Source organism: Condylura cristata, unplaced genomic scaffold (assembly GCF_000260355.1).
Source record: "Condylura cristata isolate star-nosed mole 26May11 unplaced genomic scaffold, ConCri1.0 scaffold00023, whole genome shotgun sequence".
Taxonomy (NCBI): Eukaryota; Metazoa; Chordata; class Mammalia; order Eulipotyphla; family Talpidae; genus Condylura; species Condylura cristata.
In genome coordinates this window covers 35472609-35499098 of record NW_004567124.1, presented here as the reverse complement: position 1 = coordinate 35499098, position 26490 = coordinate 35472609, and the positions used below count along the sequence as shown (strand labels likewise).

Here is a 26490-nt window from a genome sequence, read left to right as displayed (position 1 = left end):
GGGTGTGACCCAGGACCATTTGCCTGTGAAGAAAACAAAGAGTCAAGTAAGAATGTTTGGGCAGGAATTAGGCTTCCTCTGAAAGTTCCATAAGCTGGAATGAGGTTCTGGAAAACTGCCACTCTTAAAACACAACTGCTCCTTCCCGAGCAAAGGGTATGCAACTGGGAATCGGCCCTGGTTCTGTGTATCAAATGTTTGCAGTGGGTACAACAAACACATTTTAGGAACTTGTTGTCAGTTAACATTCAGGTTTCCTTACTAACTCATCAAATGATAAAAGACCTAGAAAATGCGTATCACAGTGAGGCAGAATGAGTTTCCTGAGCTCCAATGTCCAGCTCCCTGGCCCATTCTGGTGTCCCTAGAAGCATCTGGGAATCTCTGGGAAAAAGCAGACCAGATGATTACATGACCTATATAGGTTTTTCTGCAGAGAAGCTAATGGGGGAGGTTGGGCCCCAGGGACCCTTCCTTCCAACTGTCACAGAGACTCTCACTGAAAACTGAAATCTATGGGTCTTTCCAAATGAAAAAGTCAGTCACTAACTAAAATGAATATGCAAAGGTGCTTATTCCCAATACACTAATATGCAGGCAGTCAAATCATCTGTCATGTGAATTAATTTAATTATCAGACCACATTTAATTATCCAATATAAAATGTAAATAAAGTGAAGAACTGACAGCACATACTAATTATGTTCATTATAATAATTAAATGGGAAGGAGTTTAGAAAGAGTCATGAAAAGGCCATAAAACAGGGAATCTTTTGATTAAAAAAACATTTTAATTAGAAACTGCAACCCTATAGGAAACAGTTGATTGGTGCCTCCAAGGATGGGACATTACTTTTATTATCCAGGTTTTTCTTCTGAACTCATCCTTGCTGTCTTGGGGCTCAGCCCTTCCAGTTAATAGACTAAATGCTGGCAAATAAAAAGTGTCAACCCTTTATGCAAATCAGCTACCTAATAAAACTGCCTTGGGTTGCAGCAGTTCAGATCTCGTCTTATAAAGAAAGATACAAGCTGTTTCCCCAGTAGGAAATAAAGAATCCCTGCGGACAAGAGATCTGGCAAATTAACGTGACTTCTGACTAATGATCAGCAACATTAAATGAATTGAGCATTATAATTTCTTCTCTGATTTAGAGAAAGTGGTGTCAGGATAAGTAAATTCACTTCATAAAAACAGAAATGAGGTAAAAAGGGCACTAGTTGAACTGCCTTTTATGAGTGGGTCCTGCTGGTTTTTACTTATCAATTCCTTTTCCTTCTCTAAGCCTCAGTTTCTCCATGAATAATGTGAAGGAGCCAGACTAAGTATCCCGCAGCTTTTCCAGGACTCCACAAATCTGTAATTGAAGCTAGGAGAAAGCTAAAACAAGTTTTTAGAATAAATAAAGAAGCATCTTTTCTTTAAATTACAGAAAATCCCCCAATTCTACTTGGAAATAAGCAGTTGTCACTCTTGGAAGTTTGAGGTTCCTTCCATTCCCTAAGCAGCTAGAACAGCCCTCTGTGCGCCGGAACAGCATAGCTTGAGCCGGCATCAACAAGGCCCCTGGGGTCACTGTACTTGCCTGTACATTTATAGGGACAGGGGAGCAAAGGAACAGTCAACTTTTAAGAATATGCTGCCATAGAGGCAGACAGCTCCTGCAGCTGTCTGGTGCTGATAGAATCTGGAAGAGGGTGAGGAGGATGGGGAAAAGCATAGAATGGCTTAGAGTCCCCCAGTAGGCCGGAGTGCTGTCTGTCTGGTTCCAGTCTAGGTCTTTCACCTCCCATGGACTGACAGGGCTCACAGGATCTCATCCAGCTCATCACAATTACTTCTATTTTAAATTTTGTATGTTTTATTTGATTGTGGTAAAAATACATAACATAGTTAACCATTTTAGCCAACTTTAAGCTTACAATTCAATGATATTGTATATATTCACAATTTTGTGTAATCATCACCACTATCCATTTTTACCTCCTTCTGAGCAAAGATGCTCAAGCATTGAGGGAAAATGATTTATTTAAGTTATTGCCAGGGCTGATGGTAGAAGCCGGGTCTTTATTTGCTAGACTATGGTTCATTTGTGTTTGTGAAACACATCACTTATACCTTCCCAGGACTTCTCTGAATCTTCCTGACAAAGGCATACATCCATGCTCCCGGTGGTTGCCATCAGCACGTAGAACTGCAAGACGGAGCTTCTCACTGTTCTGTCTGGGTAGAGGGTTATCAGCTGAGCCTGTGGGGCCTAAGACATAGCTTATTTTCTTCAGCAATGTGAAAGGGAAAGTGCCCTCAGTGGGTTTTGGCCCTCGTCTTCTAGCGATTCTTTATGCCACTTCAGGCGAATACTTTACCTCTAAGAACCCTAATTGCTCACCTGTCTGTCAGGTGGGAATTATTTCGGTACTTATGGACTCACTTAAATGCTAATGAGGTTCAGGAGACAACAGATGGGAAGAAGAGTTTAAAGAATTCTACAATAATCAGGAGTTTTGCTTAAAACTCCCAAAGGTGCAATGTCTGTGTATCTGCTTGAGGAATTACTTATTATTTTATTATTTCTTCTTTATGTTTTATCATATTCTTTCTTCTCATAGATTATTGTATTTCAACAGCTGCCTCAGGTCTGAATTGGCTTTGTTGAATTTCCTCTGAAGCAGAAGAGGCCATCCAGTGTAGCAGTCAATCCCTCTAGGAGGTAGACTGTCAAAACAGAAAGTCTGGCTTTTCACATTTTTCTAATTTCTTCCTCATAGTAAGCTTACCTCTCAATAGTGGTCTCTGAACTCCAGTGTTATCTTCTTCACCAAGGAGAAGCTTCTAGTCTCTCTGTCTAGCTTGTATGGCTTCATGCACTCTGCCCATTTAATGTTTTTTCTTGTCCTGACATGCTTAGTTATTACTTCACCATCAGACTCAAGTCAGTTCTAACATGCCATCTCCAAACACCGGTCCCCTAACTCTGTCCCCCATTCACTCTGGTGAACCCAGAGATACTTAGAATGTGTATTTTATCTATAGGAGAGGATTAGTCTATGATCCTGTTTTAGGAGAAAAAACTCTCTGATATCCTCCCAAATTCTGATTTAGTCAATTCATCACAGCAGATTTGGTTTAAACAAAGTTTCAAATCATCCCTGAATAGGAATGTGCTCAAGGAACTAACTTTTGCTGTAGACCTGCACACAGCAGAATATTCTCACACATACAAACTACATACCTCTTTCTAAGTGCAGTGGATGTTGTCTTGACACAAACAACTCGAATGTAAAAGTATACAAACAAGTTAAATATAAAACAAATTAAGTAAAAGCCAGTATGTTGTTAGGTAAACCATGGGCTTTCTACATAAAATAAAGTCATGCAGCCACTAAAAACGACACAGAGTCACTGCGACATATGTCCCACGTAGAAAGAAAGTGGGGCACGTGTGCATGTACAATATGGTCTTCGCTCTGCAAAAATATTCACAGGAAGCTGGTGTGGGTGAAATGGGTGGAGGTGGTTGAAACGGTATGAATGTCTAAGTTCTGGGAGGTAACTAACGGCTGGGGGCACAATTAACACTGAATCACACACCTGAAATTAGATCTTAAAAGCTTTTATAAAAAAATGTAACTATATGAGGGGTGGATGCTACTGTAAGTTATTTTGGTGATCATTTCACAATATATACATTATCCTGTCGTACACTCAGAACCAATACAGTGTTATGTCAATCATACCTCAAAAACTGGAAAAAATAGTCACAGAAAAGGCACTGTAAGGGAGCCTGCTAAAACGGAGGCAGAGGATGCATGCGAAGGTGAGCTCACGAGTGACTGTGATTCCAGCTTCTTTATAACTGCCTATTTCATGATATAGAGGGACACTTTGAGATTCATAAAAATAAAAACAAACTTAAATGAAATTAAATCTAATTTTTATGTTTACATGTGACAGTTGTTCTGGGCCTGGTCTGTATATATATTTTTTTCTGTATCTGAATCATGAGACTCTTTCTAGAGTCGACTGCATGCTTTCAGCCTCCTTAAAGGGCTGCACAGAGCACGCTTCCATGCTCGGTATGAGAGGGATGCACATGACTAGCTTCCATGGCTAGTCAGGGGCAACATCAGGTGCATCAACAGTAATCTGAGAAATAAAATACAGGACTAGTGTCCCTGGGGATTCAGATGGCTATATGATTTCTGAGTTTTTAGGTGTACAGTGTAATTTTTAGTCCTCATTCTCCTTATCAGAAGAAAAATCCATCTCCTTGCATACAGTGTCTCACCTTATACTTGGCTGTGGCATGATCGTCATCTCTAGCCCTTCTTTTCCTTGGTCTGGTTAGCTGAGAGCTAATAAGCCTAGTAGGCAAACTAGTTAGCCATCTGCCTAAGATACAAATTGGTAAGTGCAGAGTGTTGGGGGCCTTTTTCTTGGCTATAAGTCATCCAATTAAGGTTGTTGAGTAAGAGGTTTTAAATAAATGAGGTTGTTGAGAGTTACTATTTGATGTGTTAGTTAGGCCATAATTCTGCTTTTAAAATAAACAGAAATAAGATGCCTTGTTTTTATTTTTACGAAATCTGTAAGACAGATTTCCAAACTTCTTAAAGCAGCAGAACTCTACTTACAGAGAAATCTTACTCAGAAGCCAAATAATCAAAATAGTTAAAAGCAAAATCACTCTAGGTGACTCACTGGGGAGAGGCCCTGCCCGTCCTTTGAAGTGCCTGTCCAGTGCCATTCGGCAGCCTTCAGGCACTAGACAGAAGCCAAGGGCCAACAGTAGGTTCATAAAGCACCTGACTCTGAAACTATCTGCAAAGTGACCTGAGTTGAAAGATACAAGCTGCCTCATCCACACAAAAAAAGTGGACAGAGCATCAGAACCTACGCGGCCAGGAAGTGGATGATCCATGTGGTCTAAGAATATTGTATTCACACTGTTTTCTTTTTATAGCTCTGAGAGGAGACTTAGTGTTAATCCAGCACTGATCAAATCTCTTTAGAGAGAAGAAATCAGAGATGTAGCCACAGCCTGTATGGACCTCGCACAAGAGAGATAGGTTCCAGCAAGCAAGCCTGCCTTCTCTCACTCCAATACCTCATACTCTCAGTGCTGAAGGCACGTTCCGGGGCTTCTTACCTGGTTATCTGGGTGGTTGACAGTGAAGTAGCCCACACAGACGATGACCTCATGAAGGAGGCTTTCACAGGAGACTTGGCTGCAGTGGCCTAGCAGGGAGCTGGCGATGTGCCGGAAGGCAAGGGACAGGCCCTCTGCCCCTACAATAGACTGACAGAGACAAGAGAAGTTAGAAATGCCAGTCGGGGAGAACCAGGGCTGCAGAGCACAAAGAAGCTTGGGCCCTTTCTGCCATGGTGCTGCAAACGTTTATGGAATTTCTAGAGAAGTACTAACAGACGAGTTCAAGAGATCATGTCCTAATCAATGGCCATATTAAATGTAACATTTCATGTGAAAAGGGACAGAGAACAGAGCATAGCACACTAAATGCCTGTACTACATGGGCCAAGACATATCTACTGAAAGTATGGCTATCTATTCTAATTTTAGTAAGCTAACTGTTCTTATTGTACCAAGTCTCACTGTAGAAAATTCAGAAAAACATTAAAATTCACCTGTAAATCTACTATTTTACTAACTTCTAGTATTTTTTCCTGGAGAAAATATTTTCTTGTACAAAGGGATAAAGATATAATTCTAATCATTTCCTTAAATATCATGCAGAAAAGAAATATAAGTAACAACTTGTTATTCAAATAAACTTCTCTGTAAATGCAAGGCTCCTGAAAGAATGTAAAAAAAAATGTTACAACTGCCCCCCCACCGCCCCCCCCTCCAAAAAAAAAGAAAAAACAAACCACCATGAAGCCCCTCAGCTATGAGGCTCTGGGATCCTTTCTTTAGACAGGCCAAGGGCTGTCGGTGGTCGGTGACGGGAGGAGAGCCTGAGTCTGTCTGTGCAGCCTGAAGTTTCTATTTAATAAACATGTCAAACAGACAGAGCGACAGGAGGGCAAAGGGGAGAGGCGAAGCCCAAGAATACACTCTGGAATGAAGCACACTGCCGGCCTCTGGGAACAGGCAGAGTTTTAAACTCATCTCTTGATTTGAGGTCTTGGTGGGCTTGAACCAGGTCAGATTTACTGCAGCTTGGAAGTTTCAATGAATTCACTTGCCTAACAGTGGGCAAAACACAGTCCATTTAGGGAGCACTACTGAAACAAATGACTGCTAAATTTGAAGAGTACCTCTGCCTCAGTTTCATAGCCTTGAGACAAAATGTTTCCCGGGCTCCAAAGAGACTTCAGGAAGGATTTGCTCCTTTAAATCAAGCAGTGACACCATCTCAGCTCAGCCCTTATTTAATTAGTTGCGTCCAGCATGCTGTGACCCAGTGCCCTCTGTTTAACCTTCACTGATAAGAGCAGGTCAAGGGGCATGTAAGTTGGAATATAAAAATTAAAGCAATTTTTCAAGGAAATGATATTTCCTTTTTAGCCAGAATTAATTGCCAAGTCAGTACATTGATTTGTTTCTTGAGACCACCTTCAATTGTAAAAACTGTCAAAGTGTGCGCAATATACAATATTCCTGATCTCAAGGCCATCTGTGCCAGTATGAATTCAGAGTGAAATCAGGCTCTAGCTGTAGGGGAAAAAATATTCTGACAGCCTTATTAGTATACAATGAAAGAAACCAGCTAAGAATATCTTAACGGGCAACCTTTTGTCCCAGTGAGTGATAATTCTCACAGTTGAGAGCAGGCGGGTCTGTGGAGGAGCCCTGGGTCTGGTGTACCTGGAATGCTGCATTCAAGTCTTGACTTTAACTCAACACCTACAAGAGCGTTCTTTATCTTCAGAAGCTGAGTGTGCACACATTTCTTAAGGGCCTACTATGTACTCACTAGCACTGTACATTTATGTAATCTCATTGAATCCTCAGACTCATGCAATAGGTTTTTTAAAATCTCTATTATAAATGAGAAACTGAATCTTAAGGGTTCAAATGATTTGTCTAAGATGGTCCAGTTTGGTGGCATGAAGGCTTTATACCTGACTGCAGGACCAGAAGTCTGATGAGGATGCTCCATAAGAAAGATGTCTGAGTTCTTGTGATACACAGGATTCAGCCATCAGTATGTACACAATTTTGTCTCACCTTTTAGCAGGTCATAATATTTACCTCATTTCAATTTTCTCCTTCAGTTCCTTTTATTCTCCTAGCATAAACTGTCTTCCCGATTTATCTAAGGTCAGGCCTATGCTGTCCCTAAAATCTCTACTTCTATCCTTTATAAACTTAGCCCCTGAAAACTTCACTGTAGACATGTAAGTTGTTTAGAACTAGAACATGAATATTCTCTGCCATATCTATCATAACAATAGTTCTTTTATACAAAACTCACCCATTGCTTTGAAAAACAAATCTTGTGTATATGTATTATATTTACCTGAACATTATATGTTTAATTGAATGTTCATCTACATTAATGATGTCTGCTTTGCCTTAGCTTGCTAAACAGGGTGTGTTCCAATCAATGATGACAGGTCTTTGTGGTCCCTCCATGGGACTTCTTTCCTTAATCTAGATGGGAGGCTTATGACTGATTTCTATATAACTTCTGAGGCTAACTCAGAAAGTCATTCAGTTTCTTTTATTCTCTTGAAATACTTATTTTCTGGAAGCTTCCTCTCAGGATGTTCCCATTCAGGAGCCAGGCATCACAACATTTTGAGATGCCCTAGTCTCACTGAGAGGCCTGTGGTTTGGTCAACAGTCCTTGCTGAACCTAGTTTTTGAGTCAGTACAGGTAACAAACATGAGAGAGAAGATGACTCCAGGTAATTTCAGTTCCCAGCTTTGTGAGTCCATCTCCTCTTCCCCTTCCTCCCCCACCCATTACCCAGCCTCTAGCTGAAACCCCCTGTCATGCAGTAGAGACAGGCCATGCTCACTGTGATGAACTCTATCTGAATTTTGGACCCACAGGATCTGTGATCATAATAAAATAATTGTTATCCACTAAGCTTTTTTTTTATGCATAGAAGCCACTGGAACAATTAAATCACCATCTATAAACATCCTGATGCTCTAAGTCCCCAAACAAGATAAAAAGTCAGGGAAAAGCAGGCTTGATCTTGGGCACCAAAAGGAAGGCAGCCAGGAAAAGTACACACACATTTTTCTGGGACATGAGCTGGGTACCTGAGAACAATGTTTGGAGAGAGTAAGGACACTGATGAAAAACTGACTAAAATAAAGGAAGACAAGAAAGTAGGAACAGAGACAAAAGAGAAGTAAAAAAACAAAGGTAAGAAAAAAGAAATGTGGAACTGCATGGACAGAGAAACTTTTCCAGATAGAACCTGTGGGTTTGGGTTTTCATAAATACACAGGTGTATGTTCAACTCAGAGGCAAGAACAACTGTCATTTTCTGGAGCAGAGACCTCCTGCTTCGGGTAAGGCAGTAAGCTCTTAGATCTCTGGCCATTATACAGTTACCAACTCAGGCTTGTTCACCTGCTTTGGAAACTAGAAAACATTAATCCTAAGGAACAGATGTCTTTTCTTGTAGTGAATAAGCTACCACTAGAAAGTTGAAAGATACTGAATGGAATGATAGAGCATATGCATTCATTCCCTGAACAGATGGCATGAACATAGGAACTGTACATTTGTCGTCAGCGACAAAACAGAAGTGATTCCTCCATCTTGGAATGACCAAAGACCACGGTTTCATACATTTGTATCTCTGTAACCTTTTCTCTCTGAGCAAAGCAATTTGTCTAAATTATGGGTTCATCATCTGCCAAGTTTGTTCCTTTTTAATGAAATCATTTGACATTAATAAACTGAAAGAGAAAGTCTACTCCTTGGGGCTTGCTCTGTTCTAAAGGTTCAGTGTTTCTGAAAATTAAATTTCCTATATGGAAAAAAAAACACCTGTTTCTAAGCAGCCAGTCTGGTGTTACAGCATAGAGTAATTTTCTATCTTTCCCTATAAAAACTTAATTACTGGGGGTTTGTACACTTAACTATATATGCACTTTACATTGTCCCTGAATCAGTTAAATCATGCATAGAAAGTCAAATATCAAAACAATTTATCTAATTTTGATTCTCTTTATATAAGAAAACATTTCTCTAACATTTAAAAGTTGATAGAACGATAAGCCTTCATTCTAAAGAAACAGAGATGGAAGATTTATTCACAAGCAGCAGACTGGCATAGGTTCTGTTATGGGCTCAGAGAATCAAGGATACCAGTTCTGGCTCAGCTACATGTAACCTTGGGGAAATTACCGAGCTGCCCATTTTTCCATCTGTAAAATGGGCATAATAATATTTTCCAGGACAGTCATGAAAATTCAAAAGTAGAGCATCTGATACAGTTCCCAGAAGATAGTGGCTTAGTAAACAGTATGTATTATTTCATCATGGCAGGTATAATGGTATGAGTGAGTCCCTTCGTTGTACTTTTATACACGAGAACAAGCCCCCATCACTGGTACCCTGATACAGTAGCTCTTGGTTGGTGAAGACCAACACTAGCCAAAGCTGAGTACCTGAAAAGCAGGCAGATGAAGCGCTGCGAAGCTGTTGAAGAAGCGTAGACTCTGAATGGCCACTTGCACTGTACTGTGAGCGTAACTGTCCTTGGGGCTGGCGGTGCTGGGGTCCGAGACGGCGCCGTGGAAGAGCACGCAGTACAGCATGTGCAGCCCCCCCGCCAGGTCTGTGGCCTGAAGAGCAGCTGTCAGTCCTGTGCTGTCCTGGTGATTATCATCAAATATGCTGTAGGACCTGAGAAGGAAACATTCAACTCTTTAAGAGAAATCTACTTAAAGGATGTTTGCATTTTTATAGGTCAAATGGAACAAGACAAGCAGACCGTTAAAAACAAACCATCTGAGTTGTGTAATAAGGTAACAAGAAACCTCCAGCAATGAATGCAGCCCCCATACCCGAGTGCACCGTGGCTTGCCCTTTCTTTCCCCTGGGAGACCAGGCAGCAGTGGCAGCTGAGCACTGTGCAGCTAGTGTAGAGGCTGCCACTACCCTTCCTGACCTCTGCTTCCTGGGCAGCCCCTCTCTGTTTAGATTCTAGGTCTCAGAAAACTGGACAGTGTCCATGAGAGCTGATGGAACTCAGTGATCACAAGCACTGAGCTTCCTTTCTGGATACACAAAAGGAATCTTCTGGGGGTGCTACCAGGAAAGCATGAGGCCTCAAAAACCCAATATTTGATGGGAAGACACTTCAGTAATGCCTTTGAAGACACTACCCCATCACCCATGAGTGCAGGGGCCAGGCTCCAAGAACAAGCAAGTCCTGGATGAACTTTATGCAAGTCAGCATGAAGTGAGTTTAGCCAGTATGGCAAGAAGCATTTATGAAACAATGGCAACAGCAAATTAATTCCTCAAATCAATAGCAAAGCCAGTTTTGTTGGGTCTACTACACTCCTGAATTCAGGTAGACATAAAGCATCGAGTGAGTAAGAGCCTGCAGTTTTAGTGAATGTGGTTGTCAAGTGTTCATTTGCTCTTTTTCCCCAAGAACTGCATCCAGATTTCTCTCTGTGGGGGCCCTCTCCCTTTCTTATAGCCAATATGCTGCGGGTAGAGTGGCCTCGACAGTTACTATAGCTCAAGGGTGCATAAGCCTAAGGAATGCTGTAGATTTTACTTCTCTGGCTGTTCATCATAGTTCTCGAATGAAAAATGTCACAGTCAGAGCTAGTGGCATGGAGGGAGACTTACTGCAATTCTTAGAAGTGTTTGCATTTTCTATGTTGGGTTTGGATCTGAAAAGTGCAAGATCTGCACCAGTGATAGCCACTTGTTCCAACCAACGCACACGCCCTCAGACATCAGTGTTTTCCCAAGTAGGTGGGTGAGCCTCCTTCCCAGGTCATGGCTATGGCTCAGGAAGGGAAGATGCAAGCCCTGCTCAGTGGCTCCCTTTACTGAGGTGCAATCTGTGTAGCACTGAGTAGAAGTGTCTTTGTGTGCTGTCATGGGCTGATACCCTGCCCTATTTTTAGCACCCAGGCAGTCCCCCACCTCACCTTCTTCCTGTTGTTTTTTTCAGCTGGAACCTGGAAGAAGAGTGAGATTTTAAAGATCTATGTTTACCTCATTAACTTGCCTGGGAACACTCAAGAGATAATCACTAAAAAAGAATTCAGAATTCTTGGCCAGAAAGTTTCTAATCTAATTTTCTAATTCTTAAATTATTTTTTCCCAAAGGGATTATGTTATTCATCTTAATTTGCTAGTTGCATCAAAGTAGCTTTATTCATAATCAAGGTAAGTGTTCTAGATGTGCTCTGTTTGTGATATGTTAGGAATGTCCTAAAGTGACTTTGTATATCTTGTTTTCCTTCTCAAGAAAACAACTCGCTTATAGACTACTGTCATCTCTATACAGCAGGCTCTGCTAAATACACTAACATCTTTTTTTTTTCAAGATTTATTTTTGCATATAAGAAGTGGGGTGTAGGCCAGAGGTGCAAAAGATAAGTAGATGCACCAGGAACGGAGTGGGGAGCAGGACAGTTAGATTTACTGAAATATACTGCTAAGGGGAGCAGCAGGCGAGAGAGGAGAGGTCGGCTCCCTGGCTGGGATGATAGCGCTGAGGCTCCCTAAGCCACCATGGAGACCTCCCTACATTCACATATTCTATCTCATTTCATTCTTAGTTTTTCAGAGTTGGTAGAGCAGAATTATACTCCTTACTACACAGGTGAAGCAGCTGAAATCTAGAGAAATTAGTAGAGATGTTTTAGATGATACAGATTTGTCAGCAGCAAACACAGGGACGACAGTGAGGATTTCTGCCTTTTTTAGGGCAGAACTTTGTCCAAAGACCAAAACATCCAGGCCAAACATCCATGCCTTTGCTTAAACCAAATCTTGGGATTTGAACATTGCCAAATAATATACATAGACACTATGCTGTAATCTTGTATCATCACTTGTCTTATGAGACTCAATAAAAGTAAAACATTAAGAAATGAACCTTTACACAAATGTTGCTAGCTACTATCAGCCTGCCCTTCCTTCCTTCCGTTATAGCCAGAAGAGTTCGGGGGTCAGACCCGGACTAGAGACATGAGGAAAGATTAATGTGTCTGAGTTTACTATAGAGGTTCCAAAAAGGGGCCTGTGTTTGTTTAACACTGACTCCCTGTTAGAGCCTAAGACAAGTCAGAAGACACTTCTCCCTGGACATGGTTTCTCATAGGCTTTCCGATGAGCCTTGGCGGCCAGTGACATCATCACTAGTGATTGAGAACTCTGATTACCCTCCTTATTGCCTTTGTTGTTTTTTTTTTTTTTTGCCTTTGTTGTTTTAAAAATGCTTATCAGCCTATTCAAGTGTAGATAATTCAGGAATGAACTGCAGCATTTAAGGATTTTTTCAAGCATTTATTAGATGACATGCATTCATCACTATTATCTTTTTCAGAGGAATAAATGTAAAAATCTTAAAAAAAAAGTGAGCAAAGGCCATCATACTATTTCCTTCTCTTCACTCTATTATGTAGGAAAATACTAATCAGATTATAATACAACATATCCCAGGATCTTTTACAACATTCTCCTGATGAAATAAAAATGTTGATTCAAAAAAGTTAAACATTTAAGAACTCAGAAGTGGCAATGGTTTAAAATGCACATAATATTGCTTCATTTAAAAGTGAGTAGAATATGTCAAGCAGAGGGAAGGGCAGAGGTCTTGTCTGTTACATTTGGCGTCTACAGAACTAACACATGGTTGAAGAGAGACTTTAGAGAATGTTTACTTTTGAGTTAGCTTGAAATACAGATAATTTGTGCATGACCAGATCATAGGCTCCTGTTAGTCATGTCAGTTATAATCACTTTAAGCCTAAATGTTTATAATAAAAAAATAAAAGACCTTATTCATATCAGGCATGGCTTATGATGCTTTCTTTTAAAAATACATGGAAGATATGAAAAATCTGATCTGGAATTTTGTATTATTATACTCTGAGATTTTTTTCAATTTTACTAGATTTTAAAGTGTTTTTGTTTGGTCTCCAGGAGTCGAGATCTTAGTGGTACATTTATTTCCATTCATTAAAGACTAGATTCAATTAGGAAAAACTGTCACGGGGCTAGCAAAACTAGAAATCCTGTGTTGCCTTAAAGAAAGCATAGTCACAAAAACAAGCAGTCATTTGTGTGGGCACGAGTCCTGTGCCATCCATCCACCTCTGGTACTTTATTTTGAATATTTACTTATTTATACATACAGAACTTGGGTACAGGCCAGAGGTGATGGGGGGTGGTGAGAGGATTCACCAGATAGAGTAGGGAGCAGAATAGGCAAAGATATACTAAAATACACTGCTGAGGGGAGCAACGGGTGGGTCAGGAGAGGTCTGCTGTGCCGTGGGTCACCTCCCTGGTCAGGGATCAAACTTGTGCTGCAGTGGCTGGTGATAGCTTCATAGTGCTGTGCTTTACAACCTGTTGTGCCCACCACCTTTGGTACTTTAAATCACTTACATACCAGGCTTTAGTTAGCCCCAAAGAGCAGCTGTGATGGTCCTAGATGATACTACAATCTTTTGTATGCTTCTGGCTTGTTTGTTATCTCCTGGTACACAGATTCCTGGCTTGGTAATACCAACCCTGATAGCCCTCAGTGCTGGTATCTTCTAAACTGCTCTTAGATTTTGGTTTTGTTCATGTTTTAGTTTTGGAAACCTGAGGCATCCTGGGAGCACCTCCCATTTTAGTGCCTAAATCCAGGAGATCTATATTTGTGTCTGCACAGTGTTGGGAGTGGGATAGCTGATGGGTGTTCAGTGACATCACCCTTCATTAGTCTTCCTGGGGAGCACAAGGATATGTTACAAACTGCTGTGCTCTAGTAATCACCCGAGATGTCCAGTCAAGGAAGAACAAGTCCCTTTCCTATTACAACTAGAACAAATGACTGCTGCTGGTAGATCAGAGCAGCACAAATCTATTCTTTTACAGCTCTGGAGATCAGAAACCCCACACCAGTACCGCTAAAGTAGTATCCCTTCTGGAGACTCTGGAGAGAATTCATTTCCTTGTCTGTTCCAGCTTTTAGATAATAACTGCATTCCTTGGTTAGAGGCAACAGAATAGCATCTTCAACTCTTTCACACTGACTTTCCTGCTCCTAAGGAGCATTATATGTCATTATATTGTCATCTGGATAATCCAAGATAATCTTTGCATCTCAATATTCTTTATTTAATAATTTCTGCAAAGTCCCTTTCACCATCTGAGGTAACATAAATTCTGGGTACTAAGATATAGATATCTTTGGAAGGTTCATTCTATATCCTCTGGCCCCCCCCTCACCCCTGTCATTTTTATTGTGGGAAAATCATGCATAAAGTTTACCATTTTAACTATTTTTAAGTATACAGTTCAATGGTCTTAAAGAGATCATCATGTCATGTAACCATCACCACTGACCATCTCTAACTCATCAAAACTAAAATCCTATGCCTATTAATAACGTCCCATTCTTCCCTTCTCCCTGCCCCTGATGGCCACATTTACTTCATATTTCTGTGAATGTATGATTAGAATCACTCTGTGGCATGTCTTTTTGTAACAAGCTTATTTCACTTAACATCAAGTCACCAAGCTTCATCCATGTTAGAGCATATGGAAGAATTTCCTTCTTTTTAAAGTTTGGGTAATATTACATTGCATATATGTACCACATTTTCTTATCCATTTACCCACATTTAGATACTAGGGCTGCTTCTGTGTTTTTGAACTGCTGTAATGGTTTCCACTGCACCTGTCCCATTTTACATACCCATCAACAATGCGTAGGGATTCCAAATTCTCACATTTCTGCGAACATTTGTTATTGTATTTTTGTTTTTTTAAAATCTGACAGCAGCTATATCAGAATGGGTGTGCAGTGGTACCCTATTAATAGTTTTGGCTTGCATTTCCCTATGACAATTGATGCTGAACATATTTTCATGTGCCTCCTGGACATTTGTGAATCTTCTTTGTAGAGATGCTATTCAAGTCCTTGGACTATTTTTTAATGGGATTGTTTTTTCATTGTTTAGTTTTAGTTTTCCATAGTGTCTGCATATTAATCCCTCATCAGATATTTGATTTACAAGTATTTTCTCCCATTCTTTAGCTTGTCTTCTACCCTGTTGATAATACCTTATGATAAGTAAATTAAAACATTTTCATGCAGTCCAATTTGTCTTTTTCCTTTATTGCCTATTCTTCTGGCATCATTCTAAGAAATCACTGCCAAATTTGAAGTCATGAAGCTTTTTTCTTTTATTTTCTTCTGAGAGCTAAAGTTTTAGGTTTTACAGTAAGGCTGTGACTTGTTTTGAGCTAACTTTTTTATATAGTGCTAGGTAAAGACCCAATCTGATTCTTTTACATTTGATTATCCAGTTTTCCCTGCCCCATTTTGTTAAAAAGGTTGCCACGCCCATTCAATGATTTTGGTACTCTGCTCAAAATCACATGAACATATATGTAAGACTATTTGTGGGCTTTCTATTCTATTAATCCCACTGGTCTATGTGTATGCTCTCATTTTGTTGTTAGGTAGTATTCTGGAGGGCATTATTTTGCCTACCACAGTGAGTCTATTTATTCATGCAATAGATAATTACTAGTTTTTCTGCTAAACACTATTTGAAGCATTGGGATTCTGCAATAAAGTCTATGCCCTTTTCCTGATAAAATGTACAGATATAACTAACAAATAAGTAAATGTTCTATGTAACATGTAATTTGTCATGTGTGTTCAATGATATAAGGAGCTGGGTATATGGCTAGGAAATGAAGTGTGTGATATTACTTTATACAGGGTGGTTGGGACAACTTTCTTAAATGCTATTTAAGCATAATTCTATAGAAAGTCATATGGCTATCTAGGGAAAAAAGGCATTTCTAGCAGAGTAGTAGCAAGTCTCAAGACTTGGAGCTAGAAGCAGCAGTAACATGTTCGAAAACAGAAAGAAAATCAGTTGAGGTAGAGCAGGTTTAATGATTGGAAAAATAATAGGAAATGGCAGTGGGAGAGGGTAAAGGGAGAAGATCAGGTAAGGTCTTATAGGCCTTTACAAAGACAATACGAGGATATTAAAGAACGAGACTGGAAGTCACTGTAAGTTTTGGAACAGAGGAATGAAGTAACCTGACTTAGATTTAAAAGTAATCCCTATACCTAATTAGTTGAAAAGTTTTCAGAAGAGCCAGTGCGGAACAGGGCGACCAAGTTCATGATGAATGAAATAGGAAGATAGCTGTGATGTGAGAAACGGATGAATTGTGAAAATATTCAGAATGGAAAGTCAAAAGGATTTCTTGATGGATCAGATGAGGAAAAGAATAAAACATGAGTCAATGATTTTTGGCCTAAGCAGTTAAGAATTAGAGATGACAGTAGATAAAGCATGTCTGGTGAAGAAATCCAGGAGTTAAGTTTTAAACTTGTAAAATTCTAGATGCCTGTTACCTAAATAGAGATACGAGATTGAAAGTTGTTAAGATGACCTTCTCAAGGGTAGGATCTTTTGTCTGGTTTGCCCCCAGGTTAGAACAAAGTTAGTAGTTACAAAAGAAAAAAATCTGTTGAATGACTGAATAAATAAACTGGAGATGTAGAGGAGTGGTCTTCAGATTATTTGGGCCCTCAACACACAGACTGTATTTAAGCATTCATGTAGTGAGTAAACATAGATGGTAGTCTGAGGGTTGTATCCCAGGATATGCTGTCTAAAAAGTGAGAAAATGAGAGGCCAGTGAAGAAAACTGAAAAATAGAAACCAGTAGAGTAGGAAGAAAACAAGGGAAGTGGGTATCCTAGCACAAAATAAGGATATTGTCAAGGAGCAATTAAAGCAAAGTTTACTAGAGATAGAGGAGGACTAAAAAAGTCATAGAAATGATATTTAAATCTTACTTTTAGATTATAAAAACTAATTGTATACGTTTAGGATGAGTCGCTATCAAAGAAAAGTTGGGAAAAAGTAGTAGTATGTTAATTGCTTACCAGGGCAAATGAGGAAGCAGTGTTTTTTGACTATCAACTAAAATAATTTAATTGTGCCTGAATTAATAGGAATATAACTACACAAAAGCAAGGTCAATCTTCCTTTAATGTGCTATGTAACTACATGGGAAGTAGTAGGCCAGAGCTGGACACTGCACTACATTTAGGACACTGATGTGTCAGAAAGTTCCCAACGAAAATGATTTTTGTGATAAAAGAATCTGGAAACAATGTCACCTGAGGAACATTCAAAGTTGTTATTGGAGGTTTAACTCAGAAGTTAAGCACATAAAGGTTATTTTCAAAATGAAGTGGTGGTATACTGTTAAAGAACTCAGTGGAAACACATTAAGTGAAAGCAGCTTTTAGATATACTTATGGAAAATTGTCTAACAATTAAAACACCCAAAAGTGACAGGCTGTTGGTGAGGCATTACATTTTTGTACATTCTGGATAAAACAAGAGGAACACATCTACTGAAGTGGCAGAACGCACTCAAAACACATGTGGGCATGGGCCAGAATGATTTATAAGATTCTGTCCAATCCTGGGATGGGATAACAGCTGTGAATCTACTCTGAAAATCAGTTTCCTAAGCACACACATTTTATGTATACAAGGGATGTCATAAAGTTTGCTTAATGCAGATATAATCTGGAGCTCTGTTGAAGGAATTGGGGATGGCTTAGTGGCGATGTGAGTACAAGAGAAAACTGTGGAATAGATATATATGCAAGCACTACAATGTAGTTTGAACATTTGGTTAGAGAAGAGAAAAAATATAGAGACAATGAAAGAGTGAATAGGGTGAGGTTAATACTATGAGGGGAAATTTGCAAAGTACCTTATGAATTTTAGTTGACCTCAAAGAGAAACTTTTGAGAAGGAAATCTGTGAAGAGCAGTGATAGATGATGAAAACAGGAACATGCTGTTGGCTGGAGAAAGGAAACCCAAGAGGACACTAATGGGAATGGAAAGTAAAGTATGAAGTCACTGAGAAGAAACTCTGGACTCTGGCAAAGTTATAAAGAGAAATGCAGGAACATGGAAGTTAAAGAGGTGCTGGGTTCAGGACATTTTGGGGACAACTGAAGTGAATGGAAGGGCAGAAGCAGCCCAGGAGGAGCTCGGTGACTCATCACAGGGCTCGCAGGTAGGGTGTTGTGAATAGTGCCTCACTATTTCTGGCCTTTATATCTTCAGCTTTCTTGTGGTCACTGTAAATAGCAACGGGCTCTCTACTGTTTATGGCTAGTTTATCTGATGTTATACTCTTCTTTTTTCTTCAGGAGCTGGCCATTAGGCTAAAGGGTTTTTGCCAGAGGCTCCACAGCCAAGTGAAGGCAACTCTTCTGTGGGTGAGTAATTGGAGAACAGACTGTTACAGTGGGCTGCACAATGGCAAGAGCAGTGCCCTCCAACTGACCCTAAGGCTTACATTCTTGCCCCTCCAGTCCATTCTGTCCAGAGTAAACATGCTATGTGAAGTTTCAGGACAGTGTCCCAGTGAGGCCTTCCTGACCACACCATGACAGAAATCTGTGCTCGAGTCACACTGCTCCATTTTCTTGAATCACTAATCATTTGCTAAAATGATCTTGTTGACATTTGTCTTTTTCTCTTGTTAGTCTATAAGCTCCACTAGAGTGGGTGATTTATTCATTGTTAGACCCCCATACCTTGACATGTGTCTGGGACATAGCAAGTGCTCAATAAGAGGGAGGGCTGATTTTAGCATGAAGATCTTGCAGGTCTCCTGCTATCTTGAAAGAAGAAGATGGGGTGTGTGCAGGAGGTAGAAGTAGGGAAAAATGGGTTTAGGGATCAAGATGTACAAACTGCCAACTGCAGGGCTATATTGCACAGCATGGTAGACTGTTCTGCACCTTTTGAAAGCTGCTGAGAGAGAACATTTTCAAGATTCTTATCACAAGAAATTTATTTCTTTTGGTAACTATATATGGTGGCAGATGTTAATCACTCTTATTGTGGTGATCATTTCACAATACATACAAATGTTGAATAATTTTACTGTACACCTGAACCTAATAGAATGCTGTTATGTCAGTTATACCTCATTAAAAAAACAAGAACAAAAGCAAGCTTGAGAAGCTTATGATTGAGAAGCTCAAACATAAAACTGAGTAGCCCAAGAAATGGGGACATGGCATAGATAAATGATGCACACTAGTATCTGCTAACTCTGTCAATAAACAATTACTCCCTGAGTTCTGATTTTGATTCTACCCTGGTGCTGTGTACCTGAAGGGGAGTTGCTAACATATTTACTCTCTTTCCTTAGAGAGGAATCTTTCCATCTGAAGGCATAAGAAGACATGCACACAGGACAAAGGAACTAATGAACTGGAACTATACAAATATCAAGTAAGAGGTATAAATATTAGGTGCTAGCTCCTATTTCCTATATCTCCCATATTCTCTGTTTGAAATGGGTAGGGATGGGATGGAGAGGTTCTGGGTCTTTAAATCATGATTACAATCATGACAGAATAAGGTAGCTAAAAAGAGCTAATTTTGGGTGGGTATCAATGCGCTCACCGTCTAACTTATAAAATTGTAGGTTCCTTGTAGAAACTGCCAGTAGTCATCCATGAGCAAATAAATGTCTATCGGAGTCTCATTATGTAAACGGTTTGTGTTTTAATTTACTTGCTTCTCGCTTGAGTTCCTTTGTCCTACTATTTTCTTTTGTTCTAATTTCACCATTAAAAAATAAACATGTATATTTTTCTAAATCATCTCAAATGTTTCTGGACTATGACAAGGTATATATACATTATATATTACATACATTATATAATACATATGAACACATATGTACATACTTAAACACAAACACCTTAGGCAACTGACAGATATGTTAGTCCCCATCTATCCCTATCCTGTCCAATTCTGTGAGAGCAGGATTATCAAATTTACTTTTACAAATTTACAGGCTTTGAGAAGCTCTCTGCCAATGGTCACAAAACTAAAAGAACAGGAACTACCTCTCACATCACCCACTGCTGTACTATAACAAGGGTTTTCCTGTCCCCGCCCCCAGTCGCTAGAGTCGGTGGGAGTCCAATGGCAAATCTGGCCATGTACAAGCCTGGCGAGTTTGTACATGATGTACTGAGTCCTACTTGAGTACATCCTTTGCTCCCCGGAAGGGGAAAGTTCCTGTAGGCTGTACCGACACCTTGACCTGTTGGCTAGGCCCCAAAAGCTCCAGTTTTTAGTGTTTAGCATATGGTGGATACACAATCTGAACTATAGCCATGACATGGCCATTTTTTGGTCCCTGCAAGTTGATGAGGACTGTATTACCTGCTGGGATGAATTGTTCAGAAATCTCTATACTAAGAGTTGTACATTTTGAATACAAAGATAGTAGAGAGATTCCTGTTCCTATATTCTTCTCACTTTCCAGATCTGAAGGATGCAGATATTTTTCCTATCATTTGAGCGGCTGTTGTGCTCCCTTATAGCATGGAGGGTAGCTGGGAGATCACTCATGATGAGCACTGTGCCTGTTCCATATAAATGGTGCTCAAAGGTTACTTCCTTTAGTTCCAATTGCTTAGTCCTATTATGTTTACTTCCTTCCCTATCATGCAATACCAACAAGCTTTTTGTCCAAGAGCAGGGCCTAAATATAACCAAAGATTTATGAGTTAGGAGTGATGATGCCAAAGAGATTAGAAAATGATGAGAACAGGATACTGGGAGCACATTTATCTTCAGCGCAGGTTGGAATGTGGCAGGTGATATTTTCCAAATCTAACTACAGCAATGATTCGGGTCAAATATGTTCCTCTAGACATTTTATAGTCCCTGCAAGGAGGGGAAGTGCATTTCTCCTCTCTTTGGAGTTGGGTGGAACTTTGTGACTGCCTTGATGCACAGAGTTTAGTGGAAGTGATGCCGCAGGAGTTGAGGTAAGAGAGGGCGGTACTGTCTCATCTGTCTCCTCCCTTATTAGAATGTTCCTTCCTGGAACCTGCCACATCACATGCTGTGAGGAAATCCATCTCAGTCCACACAGAAAGAGCTTTTAGAGAGCTTCCCAGGCAACAGCCAGCAGGAACCACAGGCCTATGTGAACAAGTGCTTGGATAGTTCCAATCTCTGGCCTCCAAGTCTTTCAACTGAGGCCCCAGACAGCTTGGAACAAAGATAAGCCACTCTCACTGAATCTTGACATAATTCCTGATATAAAACTTATGAAATGAACAGACTGTCATTTTTTAAGAAAAGATTTATTTATTTATGCATACAGAACTGGGATATAGGCCAGAGGTGCAGGGGTGGTGAGAAGATTCACCAGAGACAGTGGGGAGCAGAACAGGCTGAGTGATGAAGTACACTGCTGAGGGGAGCAGCGGGCCCGTCAGGAGAGGTCTGCCATGCCATGTGGTCACCTTCGGGGCAGGGAGCAAACTTATGCTGAAGTGGCTTTAGCTTCTTAGTGCTGTGCTTTAACCTGCTACGCCACCAGGGAGGGCCCAGATTGTAATTTTAAGTCACTAAGTTTGGAGGCCATTTATTATGCTGTTACACAGGCATAGTAACTGGGACAAGAAGAAAAGCGAAGGTCAGTATGCATGAGGGTGAGGACAGAGAACTTCAAGGAGAAGGGTGGTATCTGAATAGTCTCTATGTTGCCAAGGGACACAAAAGACAAGTGTGAGTAGGCAACAGCAGGGATAAGGACTTTTTAGGTATTAAACTAATCAGTGACTTAACAGGTTCCTATAGAAAGTAATAAGTTCCCTGTCAATGGAGATAATAAAACGATGAACTGACTGAAGTTATTGAAGACATTCAAACCTGAATTAAAGAATGGGCTAAGGTTATTTATTTTTTTATTGAACAGAATGTGACAATAGATTAGATCTGGGATTTCAGGAAGAGAGATGAGAGGAGATGAAGACATTTGAAACTTGAAACCTGGGAGGCTAGTGGTACATACTAGATACAAAGAAAAATGATGGTTTAAAAACAAAGTAATTTTTTTCCATACATTTTATCGCTTGTCTGAATGACTGCCAGTGGTTCCTCTCACCTTCTATCTCTTTGGTGAGGAGACAGACATGATATTGACAGATTTTCCCAAAACATGAATGTTTTTAGCATGCCACTTCCCTGACAAAGGCTTTCAATAGACACCACTGCTCCTGAAGTATAGTAGCAAATCTCTTCATATAGTTCTCACAGTAATTTTACATTTATTGTTTCATTTGAATCTAATAGTGACCTGAAAGGCACTAAAATCACCACTATGTAACCTCAAAATCCAGTTAAGAGACAATCTGTTCTTTACCTATTTCTGCACAGATGTCCTTGCTTAAACTGTTTGCTCAAGTCTCCAGAAAGCAGTTACTTTCTACAATCAAGAGTGTTTTTCTCCCTCCTTGTTATTCCATTGGTGCTAATGTGGTAATGGTAGCCAACATTTATTAAGCACTTACTATGTGCCAGGCAGTGTGCCAAGTGCTTTTTACATGCTGTCTACTCTTGCACATTTCTCCCTACCTTGTATCACGGTGGTCTGTATATGCCTCTTTCCCCCTTACTGACCTACGAGGGCATTGAGAACAAGACTAACAGATGAGTCATGTCTGCTTTCTCCCCAGCCTAGCACAGGGCCTGGCATAGAGCAAGTGCTACATAAATATTTGTTTAATGTATGAATGAATAATTTAGTCAGGCAAAGTTAAGTTTACCTATGATCAAACAAATGGTTTTCAAGTACCCTTAACCACTTGAGAGCCACTCATTTACAGCCACATAATTAATGGGCTAAATTACTATCATTCTTATCTTTTTATGACACAGATTTCCAGGGGCCTTGGCTAGAAATAACTTCTAGCCAAGTTAATGTAGATTATGGCTATGAAATGAAAATCAAAAACAAGTATAACAACATAACTCTTTTTTGGTAAAAATATCCTAGCATATAGAAGCCTTCTTCAATCAGAATCAGCAAGGTTTTCAAGGTCCTCTCTTTCTTCTGTGCACTTGTGAGGACTGGAAACTCCTCCTGTGAATCCACGTCAACATGGCCTCTTGTTTTAGCGCCTTTTTTACAAATATAACAGGTGATGGCTGATGAAGTATAAGAAAGGCCTGGTTGGCTGCAGTTTGTAATACATCATTGTTATTCTGCTTCTATTGGTTTGATCAGAGTCAGATGCTAAAAGGGCCTCAATGAGCACCAGCAGTGAGGGCAGTTGAGCTGCTGCTCTAATATTTGAAAACCATCCTTTCCTCTTCTTTAGGACCAGGAATGGAAAACTAGAAAAAGTAAAGGCCAAATAACAGGCAGTTCTGAAGTCCTAGTACAGATAATCGAATGTTGTTTAAGTGATTAGGAATTATATTTTATGAACAACTCCCATATTAAAATTCTAGAGTAATCCTAACATAAAACCAATTCTTTTAGTGGAAGATTACAACCAATTTTTACTTAAATAAATGCAAGTAATTGTTCAAAACCAAGTCAGATACAAAAATCATCAGTTAGTGCTTGCTCTCCCTTGTTGCAGCAAAGATTAACAGCATCAATTCTGACCCCAAAATTGTCTTTCAGAAAACCTTGGCAGAAATGAGGAGATTAAGGGCACAACAGTGAATAGTAGGGAGGCAGACCTGTTATAACAACAATCACAAAGGCTGGGCCACCGGCAGACTGTGAAGTGTTTACATAAAGCCCTGTGCTATCAATTAGTCCACTTAATTATCTCAGGGTCTGCCAGCTCACAAGAGGCAATTTTGGAAGGCCTCTCTGGCTCCTCTTTGTCTTTTATTCCTGCTGGTGACAAAAGGGCTTTGAGGACAAGCCTTCCTCGACTCTCTGGCTCTGGCTGGCTTCTCCTGGAAGCCAAAACAGGCATTATGCGAATTACTCCCACATTAACAACCGCCGCAGAACCCTTCTTCCCAGTCAAAGCTGTGAACTTGTGCAGAAATTTTGCTTAACACACGTAAAAAGTACTTTCAACAGATCTCTGTAGTTTAGAAATAAAATTGCTATGAAGAAATGAGAAGTGGTATGAAATGATTGGTAAATAGTAGAGGTAAGGAAATTTGAGGAGGCAGAAAAACTATGTCTGGTGGTCTAGTGCATCCAGGAAATGTTGGAAGACTGAAGGTGAGAAGAAGAATGGCAATCAGTCATTTTCACGATACTGCTAAAATCCCCTGGGCTAACTAAACATGGATATTTTTTCTAGACTAACCTGCTTTTTGTGGCCTATGAATAGAAAGTTGCTGAGCAATTAAGGTTGGATACGTCCTACTGGGAAAAATGGATCAAGAATTCTTAAAAACCACCAAGATTTAATCATTAATTTATTTAAAGACCAGTTCTATTTCAACAGAGACAAATCTACTTTATTTTTTAAATATATATATGCACATGCACACACACATATGTACCCTGGACTACTGGGATAATCCTTAGGCATGTCTGGGACTAAACTATTTCCCACTCAAAAGAACTGGGGAGTCATTTTTTCTCTGAGTTCCTCTTCTGTTCCCTTCCTATGACACTGAGTGTCATCTATACCTTAGATTCATTCCATCTCCTCTGTAGGGCCACTGATCCCACAGGTCCTTAATATTTCTCACTCAGATGACACAAGAGCCTCTTTATTACTCCTCCTGCCCCTAGGCTCATGCCATTCCCATCATTTCCACATTTTTCAGAAGTGATTATTTCATAGCAGAAATTTGATTCTGTTACTCTATGCCAAACACTGTCAGTCGCCATCTGCATCTCTGGTGTCACTCAACAGGCTCTTGGCTCCCTCACGGTCTCCCAAGAGCTAACATTTAGGAAGCTCATTTAATACCTCATCTCCTGCACTCTTCTCAACCTGGTGCACAGTAATCTCAAACTGCAGATGACACAACATCCTGTGTTTCTAGATCTCTTACTTCAGGTTGCTCCAAACATATTCTGAAACAAGGGTATGGGTGCAAAGAGTTTTTTTGTGAGGGATGAGAATAAAGTCAGGCAGGGGGTAGTTAGTAAGTTTCTGCTGGGCCTTGCTGAGAAACTGTACAGAGCATGCCTCAGGACTACACCACTGGAGTTACGGGAATAAGATATTACCCATCAATTTATTGTTGGAGAGTTCCTCCTGGAGCTTCTAACACCTCCGTACTTCTAGCAAATACTTACTTGTTCAGAAAATATCCTCAGGCAGAAAAATAGAGAAGACCATTGGTAGGCGACCTCTAGGTGGAGAAAAACACCAATAACATCACCTTTCGCAGTGCAACTACTGTGCCCTTTCCTCCACTGAATTCTTTCCTCCTCTTGTCATTTGACCCTTCAAGGTTTAGTTTAGGAGCTCTTCTTTGCCCCCACTGGAAATTCTTCATCTCCTCCTCTGTGCAGGTGCTCTTCCATAGCAACTGTCATATTATAACTATTAGTGTACAGTCTGACTCCAGACGAGACACTGGGCAGTATCTCTAGTACTCAGCCTGGGGTCTAGCATAGGGCAGAGGCTCAGTGTCTAGCAAAGACATGACCGTATATATTAAATTAAAGGGGTTCATGTTCCATGTTTGTAAATGAGAAAATCTTTAAGGAAAAGAAACATATCCATATTTTGAATAACATAAAATCAAGTGTGTAAAAAGGAGCACTGCATCAGGAGTCTTGACGCCTAATTTAAGTCAGTTTGGCTTAGCAGCTTTCTTTATGAAAATTAGTGTCTGTGAATGACCTTTCAATTTCTTTCATGATTCATAGATTTCAATAGACTGAACCTGCATGGAAGTGAAAGTTGAAGCCTTCTGTACAACAACTGACAGGGAAACATTTATATGTGTGGTCTTTATCTGTACTCATAGGCAGAGTACAGGCGACAAAGGCTTGTGATGCTGGGAGATTACAGGTGCTGTGTATACAACAGAGCCAGTGTTGGAAGGCATTTCCCTGGATGAGAGGATCACTCCCAGGAAGTGACTGGCCACTGCGCAGGAGCTCCTGTGCAGCTGGGGCAGCATGGCGGTCCCAAGCTGACAGTGGCTAATGCCTCAAGGGGACCCTATCACTGCGGCCAGCCTCTGTGCAGTGTGATCTACCTGATTTCACTCAGCTCACAGACCCAAAATATTCACTTCCGAGTTTTCATCTAATTCCTGGATGGCAGACTCTGTCTGCACTTCTAGAAGAAAACAAAGTAGACACTGAATACAGACCATGTTTGGCTTCCTTGACACCTCAGGTCACTAATCCTCCTAGGAATGTGGCTGGGGTAGAGGGGTTGGGTAAGAATAGGTGGGGTTAGAGGTTTATGAATAATAGACTAAAATGTTAGAAGTATACATTTTAGAAAACCAATTCTCTCTCACAATTTTCA

General features: G+C 40.2%; 1 protein-coding gene across 4 annotated transcripts in view; it reads right to left on the bottom strand.

Moving 5' to 3' along the window:
• SCAPER (S-phase cyclin A-associated protein in the ER) overlaps nucleotides 1-26490 on the bottom strand; it is a 398115-nt gene that overhangs the window by 19514 nt on the left and 352111 nt on the right. For 2 of the 4 annotated variants that reach the window (XM_004688004.2, XM_004688005.2), the window contains exons 27-28: nucleotides 9603-9840; nucleotides 5151-5300 (exon numbers count right to left, since the gene is read on the bottom strand). In XM_004688004.2, the coding sequence (XP_004688061.1) occupies nucleotides 5151-5300; nucleotides 9603-9840 (388 nt within the window). Of the gene's footprint in view, nucleotides 1-2054; nucleotides 2225-2644; nucleotides 2717-5150; nucleotides 5301-9602; nucleotides 9841-26490 lie in introns of those variants that run through there. The other 2 variants (XM_012728648.1, XM_012728646.1) reach the window with 2 other exon arrangements.